Source organism: Pectinophora gossypiella, chromosome 24 (assembly GCF_024362695.1).
Source record: "Pectinophora gossypiella chromosome 24, ilPecGoss1.1, whole genome shotgun sequence".
Taxonomy (NCBI): domain Eukaryota; kingdom Metazoa; phylum Arthropoda; class Insecta; order Lepidoptera; family Gelechiidae; genus Pectinophora; species Pectinophora gossypiella.
Genome location: NC_065427.1, coordinates 9135554 through 9153229, shown reverse-complemented (window position 1 = coordinate 9153229; position 17676 = coordinate 9135554). Strand labels below are relative to the sequence as shown.

At 37.2% G+C, this 17676-nt stretch overlaps 2 protein-coding genes across 4 annotated transcripts in view; one reads left to right on the top strand and one right to left on the bottom strand.

Moving 5' to 3' along the window:
- LOC126377716 (fibulin-2-like) overlaps positions 1–16859 on the bottom strand; it is a 56164-nt gene extending 39305 nt beyond the window's left edge. For 2 of the 3 annotated variants that reach the window (XM_050025490.1, XM_050025492.1), the window contains exons 1-2: positions 16626–16859; positions 2257–2434 (exon numbers count right to left, since the gene is read on the bottom strand). In XM_050025490.1, the coding sequence (XP_049881447.1) occupies positions 2257–2434; positions 16626–16683 (236 nt within the window). In that variant the 5' untranslated portion in view covers positions 16684–16859. The remainder of the gene's footprint in view (positions 1–2256; positions 2435–16625) is intronic. The other variant, XM_050025491.1, reaches the window with a different exon arrangement.
- Positions 4712–10706, top strand: LOC126377751 (uncharacterized). Its single transcript, XM_050025561.1, has 2 exons — positions 4712–6157; positions 7666–10706. Exons 1-2 carry the CDS (start codon positions 5236–5238, stop codon positions 7743–7745), a joined length of 1002 nt encoding a protein of 333 aa, XP_049881518.1. The 5' UTR covers positions 4712–5235; the 3' UTR covers positions 7746–10706.
- Positions 16860–17676: the final 817 nt, after the last annotated feature.

Below are 17676 nucleotides of genomic sequence, written 5' to 3'. Positions count from 1 at the left end.
ATTTTTCCTTCTATAATGATTGTTATAAATGAATCGTATCGTATCAGATGGCCAATCATATTTCTTCTCCGGTTCTCTATAGTATAGCCTCTTAAATTACCTGATAGAATTAAGTCGACAACACACATCAAACGGGTTACATACCTATATATATTCGATTCGTCCGGATTACCTATTCATTCATTCTCTCATTCATTTTCAAAGCTGTCAGTCATAAGTCAAATAAGCTTAGGCTTATTTTGGCTCCAAGTCACGCATTGTGATTAGTGGATACTAAAAATAAAACTATTCTGAGTAACCCATTAACAACATCTAACTATGTTGCCATAATGTTACTACAGCACTAGTGAATACCTTAATGATACTGATGTTACAAGTTGAAAAGCTCCCTTTGAAACTTAGAATAGAATAGAACAGAACAGAACAGAATATAATAGAATAGAATAGAATAGAATAGAATAGAATAGAATAGAATAGAATAGAATAGAATAGAATAGAATAGAATAGAATAGAATAGAATAGAATAGAATAGAATAGAATAGAATAGAATAGAATAGAATAGAATAGAATAGAATAGAATAGAATAGAATAGAATAGAATAGAATAGAATAGAATAGAATAGAATAGAATAGAATAGAATAGAATAGAATAGAATAGAATAGAATAGAATAGAATAGAATAGAATAGAATAGAATAGAATAGAATAGAATAGAATAGAATAGAATAGAATAGAATAGAATAGAATAGAATAGAATAGAATAGAATAGAATAGAATAGAATAGAATAGAATAGAATAGAATAGAATAGAATAGAATAGAATAGAATAGAATAGAATAGAATAGAATAGAATAGAATAGAATAGAATAGAAAAAGTTTATTATAAATATCAAAATAATAAAAATAAGTAATAAGTTTATTATTATTAATATTTATTATTTCAATATCTCCTATACTTAAAGGTTGCCTGGAAGAGATTGCTACTTAGCAATAAGGCCGCCTATTGTACTAATTCTATTTCTCTTTTGTTTTTTCCTGTTTGTGCAATAAAGTATTTGTTATGTTATGTTATGTACACACAAAAAAAAGATAACAACATCATATCAAATTTCCACTAAAACAATTACAAAAAAGCAAGACGGATGTTTGTCGAAATGACCATAAGGTGGTGGTGGACGTCCTGAGATAAAAGGGCCTCACTCAGCACAAGTCGCGGCGTGAACCACGACGCTGATATTATGTGGACCCTGTTGGGTGACGCACAACTTCTATTTTGTTGTGCCCGAAAGGGTCTATGATGTGAAACTCATTGTAACTTACAAACTTGTACACCATCATAGTGTGAAAATAAAGAATATTGAATATACACACATAAACTCACACCTATATACTTACCACCAAATTAAATTATAGTGTTTTAAATTATATATTTGTTTTGTAATTGTTACTGTGGTGTACCTTTATAATAAACGTTTCTATCTTTCTTTCAAATCAAGCAGACTATGGAATTCTTACGCTTCGATCCTGACACACTTCTCTTGCTTCCCCTACATTCATCAATCGCTTTATACACGCACGCCGGTTCGGAGTAGATCGTACTGAACCTTTTCTAAGGACATCTCCAATTTGGTCAATGTTGCCATAATGTTAGTAAATATTTACAGAAATCAGTAAATAACGCCTACAAGACTTCATACGTGTATTAAGTATTTAATTATGTAGCACAAGCTCAGCACTTACAGGGTGTTAACACTTTGTAAAACTTTGACGGATGATTCAGACCATGATTCTGAGTTGATATCAAGTGGAATTTGATTTTGTTTTTTTTTACATAACATAATCTCACGACTATACCCCAGTTAGGCGCTCGGTTTGCGATTGTTGAAGTTAAGCAACTTTCGCAAAGGCCGGTCATAGGATGGCTGACCACAAAAAAAAATTTCATCTCGAGCTCCTCCGTGCTTCGGAAGGCACGTTAAGCCGTTGGTCCCGGCTGCATTAGCAGTCGTTAATAACCACCAATCCGCACTGGCCCGCGTGGTGGTTTAAGGCCCGATCTCGGGAAGTCCGTGCCCCAGCAGTGGCGACGTTAATGGGCTGGTGATGATGATACCCCAGTTAGGGTAGTCAGAGGTACATCCATCGCAAGATGAACTAAGTACCCACACCTCACCGAGCTTTCTGTTAGACCAACGTGACAGGTGGTGAGACGTATTGCCGCAAAAAAAGGATAATAATTGGTCTTATATGGGTACTTACTGAAAGTACTCCTTGCAGCACTGGTCCATGGCAAAGATACAGAGGGAGCCAAGCGCGGAGGGAACATCGGGAGGGATGGCCGAGGTGCAGTCCTCCGAGGAGTGCGTGCGCGCGTACTCTGAACCCTTGTTGCAGCACAGATTTGTTGTCTCTGTCATCAGATCTGCCAGCGAACCTGCTGAGAGAAAACATTCACGAATCATACATTATACAAATACAATTTCACTCTCTTTATTTAAGAGCTGCGCTCTTGTTGGTGGAGTAATCGCGATTTCTCTCTTCTTCCCGCCAAATCCTTCACCTCCTGATACGACATGACCTGCACCTTTTCTTTTATTTGTTTCATACATGTTCTCCTAGGTCAACACCTTCCTCTACAAACTAATTTATTGAACCAAAATAAAAATAAATAATTAAGTACAAAAGACTCTTAACTAGTTACACGGCAAATAGCGGCCATACCGCTTAAAGCGATTTCTTCCAGACAACCGTAAGGAGAGTCAAAATGTAAAAATTGAAATTGAAAGATTGCGGGTACAAACTACTTGACAGACGGTTACTGTTTACTGATGCAAGTCGTTACATGAGCTATGTCATGGGCCTTTGGCGGCTCAATAATAACCCTGACACCAGGGTTGGCGACGTTGGTAATCCACCTCACAACCACGATAGAAGAAAAATAAACCCAATCGTTCCGCCTTGACTGTCTCAGACTTTTATATTATAAGTAGACTAAAAAAGGTATGGAGTCGAGTAAACATTAAAAAAGTTTCTTAATCTATTGACACGCATTTTAGTAAAAGTTTTCTTCCTCAGTGCGCCTAATAAAGGTCGTAGACAATACATCATAAATACAGACTCTACTATTCAACGGGACCTAACAGTATTATTATAGACCCTGTCCCCCTAACATTAGCATAATTACGGATATTACTGTGCTTTAAAACTGTTTGACAAAGCAGGCATTATAGCCTACCATCACCTATGCCAAACTTAGCCTAAGGCCACACCCTGAACACTTCATACAAACAACCTAGTTTTACACAGACACTACACGTTGAAATTATCAACACGTGCGTACTTCTTGTGTGTACTTCCACCCATTATTATTCTGATCAAATTTAAAGCTCATGTGAAGCTTACTTTATGTAAAAAAGCTTATTATAAGATTAATGGTGCTAATTCCTGTAAATACCATCTAATTTTATTTTAAGTTATATCTGACATTTTCTTATACGCCGAAAAGGAAAGGGACGGGTAATCGACAAGCTTAAAATTAATGGAACACACGTCAATTTTAAGCACAAATCTAAACCAACCGTCTAAAAATTTTACATCCGTCAATAACCCGTCACATTTAAGTAGACAGCACGTCAAACGGATTGCATACCAGCGAGGTACCTTTTGATTCGCCCGGGTTATTCATTCATTTACTCATTCTTCTTAAAATGAAGAGCTGTGAATCATCCGTCCCTTTCCTTTTCGACGGATATGAAAATGACGGATATAACTTAAAATAAAATTAGGCAGTGTCTGCAGGAATCGGGGCCATTATCAACACGTGCAACTGTGTGTGTACGTACTTCCACCCATTATTATTCTGATCAAATTTAAAGCTCATGTGAAGCTTACTTTATGTAAAAAAGCTTATTATAAGATTAATGACTACCTAAATGATAAAAATGTCTGGTATTGAATGTGTTCCGAAATTTTAGTAGTTTTAGAAAGTTATTTTCGAAATACCCGCAATATAAAAATGTAACTTACGTCAAAAAGTTAAAATTCGTATTTCTCAGTTTCTAGACTTCCCACCGAACAGTCTTCAGTATAATTTAAATTAACCTACCGACTATTTTTTTATAATTATTATAATTATTATTTTTTTACTGTTTTTTTTTTTTCTTCGGTACCTTGACGTTGGCAGAATCATAGTTTCTAAACGATGCAGCCATAAACTTTAAAAAGTGAAGTAAAGTGAAGTGACGTGATATCAAAATAATTTTATTTTGAGCCTAAATATATTTATTATTAGTCAAACTCGATATGAAACAATATGCCAAATCAGATATTTTTTTTTATTTTTGAGTAGTGTAACTTGTAATGTATATTCGTTGACTTTTAAAAGATGTGTTGCTGTTGCAGTTTCTTGTCATTTCTCCTCCTCAGCCATAACACATTGCGAAATGACGTAAATTCAAAAATGTTACATTGACCTTCAACAAGTTTATCCATGATAATTACGTTGATTTTGATTTCTGATTTCAAAATAAAGAGAAGCAATATACGTAGCTGTTTGCAACAACCATTGAGCCAAACCATTCTTAATTAAAAAAGAAAAATATTATTTATATGGTAACATTCGTTCCAACCATTCACTCTCTCTTCATTTTAAAATTATATCGAATCAACACGTTCTCTGTAATATCTCTTTTGAAAAAAATTTATAAACCGTGAAATTGCCGTCACAAACTCTTTTATTTATGTCTTTCTTAGACATAAATTGGTGCCGAAACAAAAGTAAAGTGATTGCGCATCGTAAAAACTGTTTTTTCGTCGCGAGTGCACATTGCCGATCTCGTGGGCGCGTGAGTGCGAGTCGCCATTTACAAGGATTTTGCGCATATTTCATCATCAAGGGGCGTGCTAGAAGTGAAATAAGAGGCCTGGACCAACATTCGTCAAGGAATATACCACGGATCGTCACAGAAGCCTCAACATAGTTCACGCATTTCTCCGGTGAAAATCTACTTGTTGTAAAGAGAGGCCGCCATTATTCGAACTTCAACGATAACCAAACGTGAATCAACGAGTCGGTCAATGCAGTCATTCAGCCGTTCAACTCTTGACAGATACTGTTCGTTCGTTCATCTGTCAATGTCAAGCATCATTCGTTCGTTCGCCCCGTGTTTTGATAAACAAATACGTCTGCATTTCTGCGAAAAATATTAATTATTTACGGAATTTTCTGCGATTTTCAACATGGGACGCAGAAAAAGCATTGCGGATGAAGAAGACAGGGCGTCTCGGGACAAACGGCTGAAAGTTCAATTGGCACAATGCAAATCGAAATTGACGAAAGCAGAAAACTTTTTGCGTGAACAGAAAGGACCTCTAGATACGGATGCTATTACCCTCCGGCTGCAGCTATTGGAGAAAGTTTTACTGACCGTGAACGATCTTTTGCTAGAAAAGCAAGTTTTAACTTGGAGCGACGACGACGAGTTCGACGATGATGGACTAGAAGAGAGATGTCTTAGCGTGATAATAAGCTACAAGAAGGCGCTCGCGCAGGCAAGTTCGTCGAAGCAAAATACATCAGCTAGTGATAGTGCCAGTGACAGATATTCATCAATGAAACTTCCTGAAATTGACATTCCAGTGTATGAAGGAAAGGACTACACCAAGTACCAATCGTTTATCGAACTATTCACGGCTATTATTCATAGAAATGGTAAACTAGAACCTATCCAAAAGTTATTCTATTTAAGAAAATATTTGAAAGGGGAGCCGTTGTCACTTATTGAAGGGCTACCCTTAACGGGTGATTCTTATGAGAAGGCATTGGCTTTACTCAAAGCTAGATATGATAATAAGTTTCTCGTTGTTACAAACCATGTACAGGCAATCTTGGATTTTTCGCCTATTGTGAAGGGTGCTGCCAGCAATTTACGAGAGTTAATAGCTCATGCTCGTCAACATTTAGGAGCCTTGAAGACCCTTGGACAGCCCACTGAACATTGGGATATGATAATTTTACCCATTTTGTTGCGAAAAATAGATCAGTTTTCTTGCAGAGCATACCATAGTGAGCGTGTTGATAACAAGCTGCCAAATCTGGATGACTTCTTTGCATTCATTGAAAGAAGGGCCAGCAGCTTCGAGGAGAGCCAAAGGAGCGAAGGTAAGAACTCCACACAATTATTTAATAAAAAAGTTACTAACCTCGCAAGCAGAGAGTTACCATCTTGCAGGTTTTGTAAAGATCCTTCTCACAAATTATTCAAATGTCAAAAATTCCAAACATTGTGCCCAAAGGATAGGATTGAATTTGTTTTGAACAATAATTTGTGTAAAGTTTGTTTAGGATATCACAATAAAAAATGTCATTTTCATTTCAAATGCTCTTTGTGCAATAGCAAAGATCATAATACTCTATTGCACCTGGACGCAAGTGAATCAAAAGCTTCATTGCACAGCAACATCAGCAACAGCACTGTACTGCTGCCCACCATTAAAGCAAAGCTCTTCAGCCAAGACGGAAAATCACATATTATTGCTAGAGGGCTAGTGGACAGCGGCAGTCAAGTTTCATTTATAAAATCTGATCTTGCCAAAATGTTAAATTTAAAGCCATTCAATAGTAATTTAAATATTACAGCTCTAGGTCAACAAAACAGAACTACCTCAAAAGCTGTCAATGTGCGTTTCATGTCACTTCAAAACAATTTTAATTGTCAAGTGACTTGTTCCATTGTGAACCAAATAACTTCAACGTTACCTCAGCATGCAATTGATATGAAAAATATCCCCATGCCAAAATCTGCAGTGCTTGCAGATGATGAATATGGTACTCCAGGTGACATCTCATTTTTACTGTCAGCTGACATGTTTTTCAAAATTATGCGGCCTAACAAAATTCAATTAGGAAGCAATCTCTACCTAATAGACACCGAATTTGGCTCAATTGTGTCAGGAGAGATCAAAGAGAATGCATCATCTTTAAATAAAAATCTAGTAACACTGCATGCAATGACTACTTACAATGATGAACAGCTTGATCACCTCCTTACAAAGTTTTGGAATACTGAACTAGTACCTGAAACGAAGCCGGAGGTTACAGTAAAGCAGGATCCCTGCGAAGCCGCTTTTAAACAGTCGGTACAGTTAATTGATGGCAATTTTCAGGTTTCACTTCCACTTCAAAGGCCTCTAGATCAGCTTGACTTAGGTAACACGTTTCCCATTGCAGCCAAAACATTAAATTACATCGAAAAGAGACTAGATAAAGATGAGCAGCTTAAAGAAAAATACCATGCATTTATCAACGAATATGTTGAGTTAGGACATGCCAAAATCTTGCCCTTCAGCCATGCTGAAGCGAATAAAAGGTATTTCATGCAGCACTTACCCGTAATAAGGAATGACAAAAAAACCAATAAAGTCCGTGTTGTGTTCAATGGCAATACTCGAGCAAGGGCGCACCCCAGCTTAAACGAAATGCTTATGAACGGTCCTAAGGTGCAAAAAGACCTCTTTGATATTTTGCTGTCATTCAGAGCTCACGAGTATGTTCTTTTGGCCGACATTAGGCATATGTATAGAGCCATTTTTCTACACCCAGAGCACAGAGTGCTCCAGAATATTCTGTGGAGAAATAAAAATAATAACCTAATTATTATTGAATTGCAGACCGTCACATATGGGTTGAAGTCCTCCAGTTATCTGGCCACAAGGTGCCTGGAAGAACTAGCACGCCAGTACGAGGCTGAGTTCCCTAGGGCGGCAGCTGTGATCCGGAATTCCATGTATGTAGATGATGCGCTGTTTGGAGGTCAGTCAATAAAAGAGGCATTGGAGGTAAGAGATCAGCTTATTTCATTACTTCAGCGAGCCGGCTTTAGCTTACATAAATGGGCCGCCAGTGATCCTCGTCTTCTTGTTGACATTCCAATCAGTAAGCAGCATTTTGATGAACATGAGCTCTGCAAAGAAAACTTATCTATAAAAGCACTCGGCGTAACGTACGATGTCAAAAGCGATACGTTAAAAGTGGGTTGTCCTATCAAAAATATGCATGGAGACTGGAGCAAGCGTTCCGTGCTTAGTGTCATAGGGTCCTTCTTTGACCCTCTCGGGCTGGTAGGGCCAATCACAGTCCGAGCTAAAGAATTTTTACAAAAATTGTGGATTGAAAACTTAAAATGGGACTCTCCCTTACCTGATAAAATATTAAAACAGTGGAAACAATTTTACGGTCAACTTACAACTATGTCAGCTATTTGTGTAAATCGTAACATAATGTGTTCTAATGCACAGCGTGTTGAGCTGTATTGTTATTGTGATGCGTCACAAACAGCATATGGATGTTGCATTTATGTAAAAGTAATACATAACAATAGTGCAACCACTACTCTACTTTGTGCTAAATCTAAAATAGCTCCTATTAAAAACAAATTGACTGTGCCTCAATTGGAATTAAATGCAGCATTAATTTTAGCGAAGTTATATGACAGAGTCAGAATAAACTACTCAAATATTAAAATTGATGCCAAATACATGTTTTCGGATTCACAAGTTGTGCTGTGCTGGCTTAAGTCAAACAAAAACTTGAAGGCTTATGTACAAAATAGAACAAATGTTATTCGGTCGTTGACTAATGATTGTAATTGGTATCACATTGATGGCGCGTTCAATCCGGCAGACTGCTTATCTCGCGGATGTGACCCGGCCGAGCTTGCCTCTAACACCCTGTGGTGGAATGGTCCACCACAGCATTCTAAACCTAATTATGTGCCTGTAGAATCCTTGGTAAGCTGCAATCACCTGTTGTGCTCTGCTCCTACTTACGATACACGGGAGGTCGGCTTGAGCGTGACATCAACTGTGCCTGAAATACCTGAAATAATTTTAAAATATTCCTCTTGGAACAAAACTGTAAGAATAATGACTTGGGTTCTTAGATTTGCATATAACTGTAAAAATAAAAATAATAGGCTAAAACATAACTTAACTATACAAGAATTAAAAAACACAGAAAATAAAATATTTAATATTGTACAAAATTCATATTTTGTTCACGAAATTCATTGTATTAAAAATAAGCATCCTATAGGATCTCATTTAAAATCATTAACTCCGTTTCTAGACAACAATAAAGTATTAAGAGTTTCTGGCAGATTACAAAATGCTTCAATTCCATATTCACAAAAATATCCTGTTATTTTACCAAAAAATTGTCACATTACGGATTTAATTATTTTAAATGAGCATTTAGCCTTATTGCATGCGGGTCCAAAAATGACCATGTCTAATCTAGCACTGCGTTACTGGATTATAAGCTGTAATCGAGAGGTAAAAAAGATTTTAAACAAATGTGTTAAATGTTATCGTTTTAAAGCTCAATGTGCTGAACAGTTAATGGGTTCATTGCCCACTGATAGAGTTAACCAGGCTAGTACCTTCAGCATTGTTGGTATTGATTACTGTGGCCCATTTCAAGTTAAGCAATCTAGCCTTCGAAGGAGTGTGGTCTCCAAAGGTTATGTTATAGTGTTTGTGTGTTTTGTCACCAAAAGTGTGCATTTAGAGTTGGCCTCAGATATGACTTCGCAATGTTTCATTGCAGCCTTGAAACGATTCATTTCAAGGCGCGGGTTGCCACGCGTTATCCACTGCGACAACGCCAAAACTTTCAAAGGTGCGGATAATTCTCTTAAAGAGTTGTACAAGCTACACAGCTCTACTCAACATCAATCGACCGTAATTAATTTCGCCTCTTCAAAGGGCATCAAATTTGATTATATACCCAGTTATTCACCAACGTTCGGCGGGCTCTGGGAAGCCGCCGTTAAAAGCGCAAAGTTTCATTTTAAAAGGATAATTGGTCCCAGCATTTTCAACTATGAAGAGTTTAATACAATCATCATATCGGTAGAAGGTATATTGAACTCTAGGCCTTTGACGGCTCTGTCTAGAGACCCTTCGGACCTATCATGCCTAACACCAGGCCACTTCTTAATAGGTAGACCGATAACGACCATCCCAGAGGCTGACTGTGTTTCAGTGCCTACCAATAGGCTTCGATTTTGGAGACGATGCACACAGATACAGCAAAGTTTTTGGCATGTATGGCATAAGCAATATTTGTCGTTATTAAATAATCGGCCTAAGTGGCACCATAATCAACCCAACATAGAGGAAGGTGCTTTAGTACTTTTAAAGGATGAGCGCTCTGCTCCACTCAGCTGGCCATTGGCTAGGGTTACAAAGCTGATTTCAGGACCCGATCAGAGGGTGAGGGTAGCAGAAGTGAAAACTTCTTGCGGCATGTCACGTAGAGCCATTAATAAATTATGTATATTGCCAATAGAAACATGAAAATAATATTTAAAAAGTGTTTATTTTTCTCATAAAAATAGTTAAAAAAAAAAAAAGGTTTATTTTTTCTAATATAAGCATAGCTTAAGAGTCTAAAAGTTCATAATATTTTTGTAAAAATTGTATAACTTAATATTAGTTAATATGGCTCTTGCGTTATAGTAGGGTGCGTAGTGCAGTTGTCATTGAGTACATTCTCTTAGTACGGTTTCCGTCGCATTATGTGGCACTTTATATTTGTACCCCTGTTGTACGCACCGTGCTAGATCGCTAATTATTAGGTGGTCGGAGTTGTAGTTTTTCAGTTGTAAGTTTAGCACCCGGCCCTCGGGAATATGTTTGCAACAACCATTGAGCCAAACCATTCTTAATTAAAAAAGAAAAATATTATTTATATGGTAACATTCGTTCCAACCATTCACTCTCTCTTCATTTTAAAATTATATCGAATCAACACGTTCTCTGTAATATCTCTTTTGAAAAAAATTAATAAACCGTGAAATTGCCGTCACAAACTCTTTTATTTATGTCTTTCTTAGACAACCATCATCCAACATCATTCTATACATAATGTGATCCAAATATCAACCATCAATTAGTTTTAAAAAATGCTTCTGCCATTACATTACATTTTTGAATAATTATGTACCCCAGCAATGAGAAAATAGGTAATTATCACGTTAAAAGTGACCAACGCCATCTATCATGTGTTTGGGGAACGTCGATTGGGAAGTCCATTACTACACGTCCCACTGTTGGGCACGCCACAAGGCTTTCCTCGGAGTGCGAAGGGGGGTATGGAGTATGCTCCATCCACGCTGCTCTATTAAAAAAACTAGATTTTGCGTGGTTAACTTTGTAATTCAGACGTTGCTCCTTAAATCTTATCTTATAAGTCGACTTATTATACATTGTAACGAAAACTTTGAGGGATGATTCAGGCCATAATTCTGAGTTGATATCAAATGGAACTTTCCGTCGCCTAACGGAAAAAAAATAAAAAAAAACACTAAAATTAAAGAAAGTAAAAATTAATGAAATTAATTGAAGAAATAAATAGATTTTTTATGTTGCCTGCTAAAGTTATATACGAGTATATAATGTTGTATTAAAAATGTAATTTTCATGAATTTTCCAATCACATGATTCAGCTCATTATTCACAGCTGCAATATCAAGTGGAATTTTCTATCGCAAAAGTATTTAATTGAAAATAATTTAAAAAACTAAAAAAAACATGAATTTTGCGACTGAAAATTCCACTTGATATGAACTCAGAATAATGTCCTGAATCATCCCCCTCAGTATTCATTACGATGTCACTAACACCCTGTATAAAAACGTATTCGTAATTAATTTAGTAGTTCGAAATAAACATAAATATATCAATGTCGTCGGAACTGGGACACGACACAAATATTCTTGAGGAAAATTGTACCACAACACATAAATATTACAATTGTTTATAAATAACTTAGTTATTTTTAGGAATTGTCTTTTTGATAAAGATTTTCCGAGAATTTCTTACAATAATAGGGAGGTGCCTCGACCGTTATAGAGGGCGATACGGCTCACCACCTATCATGTTGGTCCAACAAAAAGCTCAGTGACTACCTCAATGAGAGACTTTACAGGCTCCTCTCATCACTAATTTAGGTCATCATTTATGCACGGAAGGCACGTTAAGCCGTTGGTTGGTATGTTGTAGTCATGACATGAGCCATGTCAGGGGCCTTTGGCGGCTCAGTCACCAGGGTTGATGAGGTTGGTATTCCACCTCACAACCCACGCGATAACACTCGTAAGAAGATTTATACTTACCCAAAAACAAAGATAAAAGATTATGCCTGTTATCCATGTAATTAGAAGGTTAAACGAAGGAAAATCTGTACGTGGCCTTGAAAGTTTCTCAGTCGGCTCTGGGTTAGGATTTAGTCATAAGCTTATGTTATGATCAAAAAATAACTGTGCTGGATTTGAACCTGCGACCTCACATAATAAAATAAAATAAAATTGCTATTCAAAATTCTAGAGTAAGTAAATTAAATTCATCTTTTTGGGGGTTATGTAAAGGTTTTTACAATAAAATACAGATAATATTTTAAATTTGTCAAAAAATAAATTTAAAGCTCATGTGAAGCTTACTTTATGTAAAAAAGCTTATAAGATTAATGATTAAGTACCTAAATGATAAAAATGTCTGGTATTGAATGTGTTCCTCTAATTATTAAATAACTTGTAATGTATACCCTCATTGGTTTTTAAAAGATGTGTTGCTGTTGCAGTTTCTTGTCATTTCTTCTCCTCAGCCATAACACCTTGCGAAATGACGTAAATTCAAAAATGTTATATTGACCTTCAACAAGTTTATCCATGATAATTATGTTGAATAAATGATTCTGATTTCTGATTTCATAGTGAGAGTCTAGCGTTCCAACTACGCCACAATGGCTTGTAGTACAGTCATGAGCAATATAATGTACCCACTTTAGGACTCTGTCGCACTAACATATTTGACATTTAGTGAGACTTACAGTTCAATTTGTCAAAAAAGTTAATGTGACATGGTACTAAAGTGTATACGTATTAATGCTCGTGACCGTACGTTCGACGTCCTAGATTCTAATTAGGTCATATCTCGCGGTTTTGTTTACCTGTCATTGAATATTATCATAATGTTTAAATACCTACTTAATTATTACGTACATTGAATAATATGAAATTTATGTCAATGTTACGATTACTTAGTGCCAGTGGTGTACCGTTCCCGAGAATATTCCCGAAGTGGGAAAGTTCCCGTTGTTTCGTTCGGAGGGTGGTTCTGCCAGATATCTGTCCGGTACTGGTCGATAGAGAATCGCTACGGGTATGCGACCCCGAACTGCTCTAGCTACTACTGTCACCTCCCTCTTCCTCCTGTGGCAGTAGTATCCTTTTCCCCCTTCCTCACTACTCCTATTACGGATGTCTCCCGTTAAGATCGACCGATGATCCCGATCGGTCACAAAACCTAGCTTGCTAGCTTTCGGTCCGCAGCGTTAGAGGCCTTGCTAATGCTGATGCCGTTCCTACCGATCTCCGATCGTAGCGACTCCCCGTTCCATTGGATACAGGGCGGTAGGGGCAAGAGTGCACCTGTGTTCGCGCGCACACTGTCAAACCATTGTTCCGTGCACTATAATATTTCCTGCGCAAATAGCTCGGCTTCTGATAATGGACTCCGATTATTAAAAGTTCCGCGGCGATGGACAGAGGTAGAGAGGTCTGGTTTGATGCAACCAGGCTTTGTCTGATGTCTGCACGCGAGCGGTTCAGAGAGAGTGGTCGCTTCAGCGCTGCAATGGGCTAACAGTGCGATTCGGCAGCACTCTGGATGACAGAGCAGACCTTTTCAGGGGGGCCCTGCTCTCCCCAATCCGGGGAGGGGACTAGAAAAGGTGTCCTAAAAAAGGCTTAGCCCAGCATATTCGGATATAGTAACCACGGCTGTCTCTGCATCAACTCCCACGTGGTCGAAAGAAACAAAAGAATAGAAATAGGAGGAGTGCTGACGTGCATTGAATGCGGTCGTACTTACATTTAATGCTAAGATCGGATATGTCAGTCACATGAGAGCACACGAACGACGCTCTCATTAGTTGTCGAGTCGCTGTGGCCGAATACGGTCAGGAAGGATTGATTGATTTTTGTTAATTGTAAAGAAACTCTTATCGTGTCGATGGCAAACTAGATAGTATCGGCCCAAAACTTGGCAACAAGTATGGCGCTATCTGCAGCGCTCATCGGGGGGTTAAACGGGCCATATCGAAGCAATTCATATAAGAAAGCAATATTGCTATTTGACATTTGTTTGCATTGCGCACTTACTTTTATATGCGCAAATGTCAAGTTGCAATATTGCTTCGGCCAAGTAGTTTATGCCATTCCGGCCAAGTAGTTAATGCCATCTGCGGCAAATCTACAATAAGTCACGTCAAAAAAAAAAGTCATCTATCCACTTAACGAAACTGCTTATAGTCTAGAGGACTGATTGTAGTTTAAACCAAGAAAAAAAAAAAACAATATTGCTTTCTTAATTGAAACACATAATAACGGGCACGGTATGGTACGGGGTATATTGCTTTCTTAGATGAATTGCTTCGATGTGGCCATTTCAATCCCCCTGATCTTCCTGCGTGCACGCAGGACACGATGTAAGACGTTCCATCGTTCGGGGAACAGTGCCGCACTTACACTTTAAGTCAGAAAATATGGCAACTATTGGTATTTGCAAATATCCAAGCCTACTCAATATTATTAAAAACAAACATTGTCATTCAATCATAAATTCACTTGTTCAATACTCGTTCATAACTCAATCATTCATTCCATCAGTCACACTGTATTTTTCTTTCACTTTAAAATAATTCGTTAAACGAGCAAGTTGTTTTCTTTTCCTGCGCCCACCTTTGCAATAGTAACAAAGCTAAAATGAGCTAGAATAAATTTTGGGTATTTTTACTGCCGGGAACATTTCCAAAATGGGAAAATTCCCAGAAACGGCACATCACTGACTAGTACGCATGCGTGGGATGAGGCATTAACTAAGTACTTAATGGGTGTTTGTTCTCGACTTAAACATATAAAATTATTATCGCTAAAACAGACAAATTGACACAACTCGCGCATTGTCCTATAGGGGTAGGCAGCGCATTGATTACAACAATGGTAGTTATACAAATTGGACATGTCCTTAGAAAAGGTTTAATACGATCTACTCTGAACCGACGTGCGTGAATGAAGCGATTGATGAATGTGGAGGAAGCAAGAGAAGAGTGTCAGGATCGAAGCAAATATGTATACACTTTGACATGACATGACATGGTAATGTCACATTAACTTTTTTGACAAATTGAACTGTAAGTCTCACTAAATGTCAAATATGTTAGTGCGACAGAGACGTAAAGTGGGTACATTATATTGCTCATGACTGTACTGGAATCAGCTGGAATCACGCATTGATAGTAAAAATATAAAAGTATATATGGTTAAAACGCATTATTATAATTAAATAAGTAGTACAATAGGCGGCCTTAACTACTACTTAAATAGTAGTTTCATTACTTAAGTAATTAATTATAAAATACTTATTTAAGTAAGTAAGTAAAGAATTTATTTCTTCTACAAATAACATGAATTTATTCTTATTCATAGTGGTTTACAACATGAACATTAAATGGCTGGAGCCAGGCCTCCGCCTCCAGGATTACGGTCATTTATAATAACATTGTTTTTATATAAAAAAATAAATAAATAAATAAAATGTGGTTTGACGAAGCTTGTGTGGATTTCATTGACTGATTTTAATTACAATTTTGACGAAGCAACTTTTTCGTATTTTTTTCTATAAATTAATTAATTTGTTAAAAAAATATCTTTCCATAAGAAAAAATAAATAATAATTCAGACAAGTATAATATGACCAATTACTCTAGATATGCGGCGGTCCCTGCACTAAGCTCAGCTTATACCGCAAAGGCCGGATTACGATTTCGTACGTTCATCATCATCAATTTAAGAGCCACGCTCTTGTCGGTGCAGCATTTTCCATGCTACTTTTTCAGGGAAAAATAGGGCAGTGGTTTCCCTCTTGCCTTCCGGCCCGCAGTACTCTGACGCAAGTGGGATGGCGCCCAGAGTAGTCTATTACAAAGCCATACTAGGACTCCAGTCCTCCGCCTCTGAATAGTACTGACAGTTACTGCTGCCCTCTGTCAGGTTCCAGGTTATAGTCCCTGTGACTTGCCCTTTCCCCTTGTCCCTTGTATGTTAGGATTTACAAAATGGACACGCGGATATAGTACAGAGCACTATGAAAAATTACACTACACACATATCCTCTGCCGAAGGTTGTCTGGAAGAGATTGCTCCTAGCGATAAGGCCGCATTTGCCCACCTTAGAATAAGTTTATCCTGTAAATGTCTTGAAAATTTGTGTGCAATAAAGTATTTTATTATAATTATTAAAAATTATAACTAATTGTATCAAAATAAACAAAAAATAAAAGTTCTAGGTGTGTGTGTGTGTGTGTGTGTAGAGAGAGAGTATTACAAACAAAGTAAATAAAAAAAATAACGTAGGTAAAATATTATTTAACACCCCGTTATATTTATTTCTTAGTAGAACTCTAAATACCTGAAGATGACAATTAAAAAATATATTACATTTGAAAAATCTAATTAATATTTACTAGTAAAAAAATAGGTATCAAACAAAACCCTCCTTAAACTTACCATGCACTCGGGAACCCAAGGACGTAACTCCAAGTATGCACAAAACACACCACAACATTGTCACACTTAAATTAAACTTCCACAAAATCAAAATAAAAAATCACAAAACACTTATGAGTTTAAAACACCCATTTCACGTTAAAAGAAGTTTAAAAGGAGTTTAAATCAATGATCCATGGATCCTTTTTGAAGCGCGCGGCAGAGGAGTCCATGCGTTGCGCGTGCGCTCGACGATCTATTTCGATCGCGTTCGCACTGCACTGTCTCTGTCTTATCAAAGATTATGCGGTAGCGGCGACAGTTCATTGAAATGTTTACCTCAATGTAGGTAGAATATAAAAATGTTGATAAAGCGTTTTGAGTCGTATGAAAATGAAAATAAAACTGGTGGTAATAATAAAAATAAATCCATAATAAATCCAAATAAAACTAAATCCAATAAAATCCATTGTAAGATGAACTAAGTACCTTTTTACGTTTCACCGAACTTTCTGTTAGACCAACATGATAGGTGGTAAAACGTATCACCTTACATACATACATATATACTTTATTGCACCAAAATAAAAATAAATAATTACAAAAAGACTCTTAACTAGTTACATGACAAATGGCGGCCTTATCGCTTAAAGCGATTTCTTCCAGACAATCATAAGGTTTACATTCTTCTTCTTCTTCAGGTCTTAATGACCTCTGTGGTCCAGTGGTTGAGCGTTGGGGTCACAATCCGGAGGCCCCGAGTTCGAATCCCGGTGGGGACATATCACAAAAAATCACTTCATCCCTAGTTTGGTTAGGACATTACAGGCTGATCAAATGATTGTCCGAAAGTAAGACGATCCGTGCTTCGGAAGGCACGTTAAGCCGTTGGTCCCGGTTACTATTTTTTACTGATATATAAGTGAGTAATCGTTACATGAGCCATGTCAGGGGCCTTTGGCGGCTCAATAATAACCCTGACGCCAGGGTTAATGAAGTTGGTGTTCCACCTCACAAATCACACGATAATCGTTCTGTATTTTAATGTGATGTGGCTGTTCTTTATAAATAA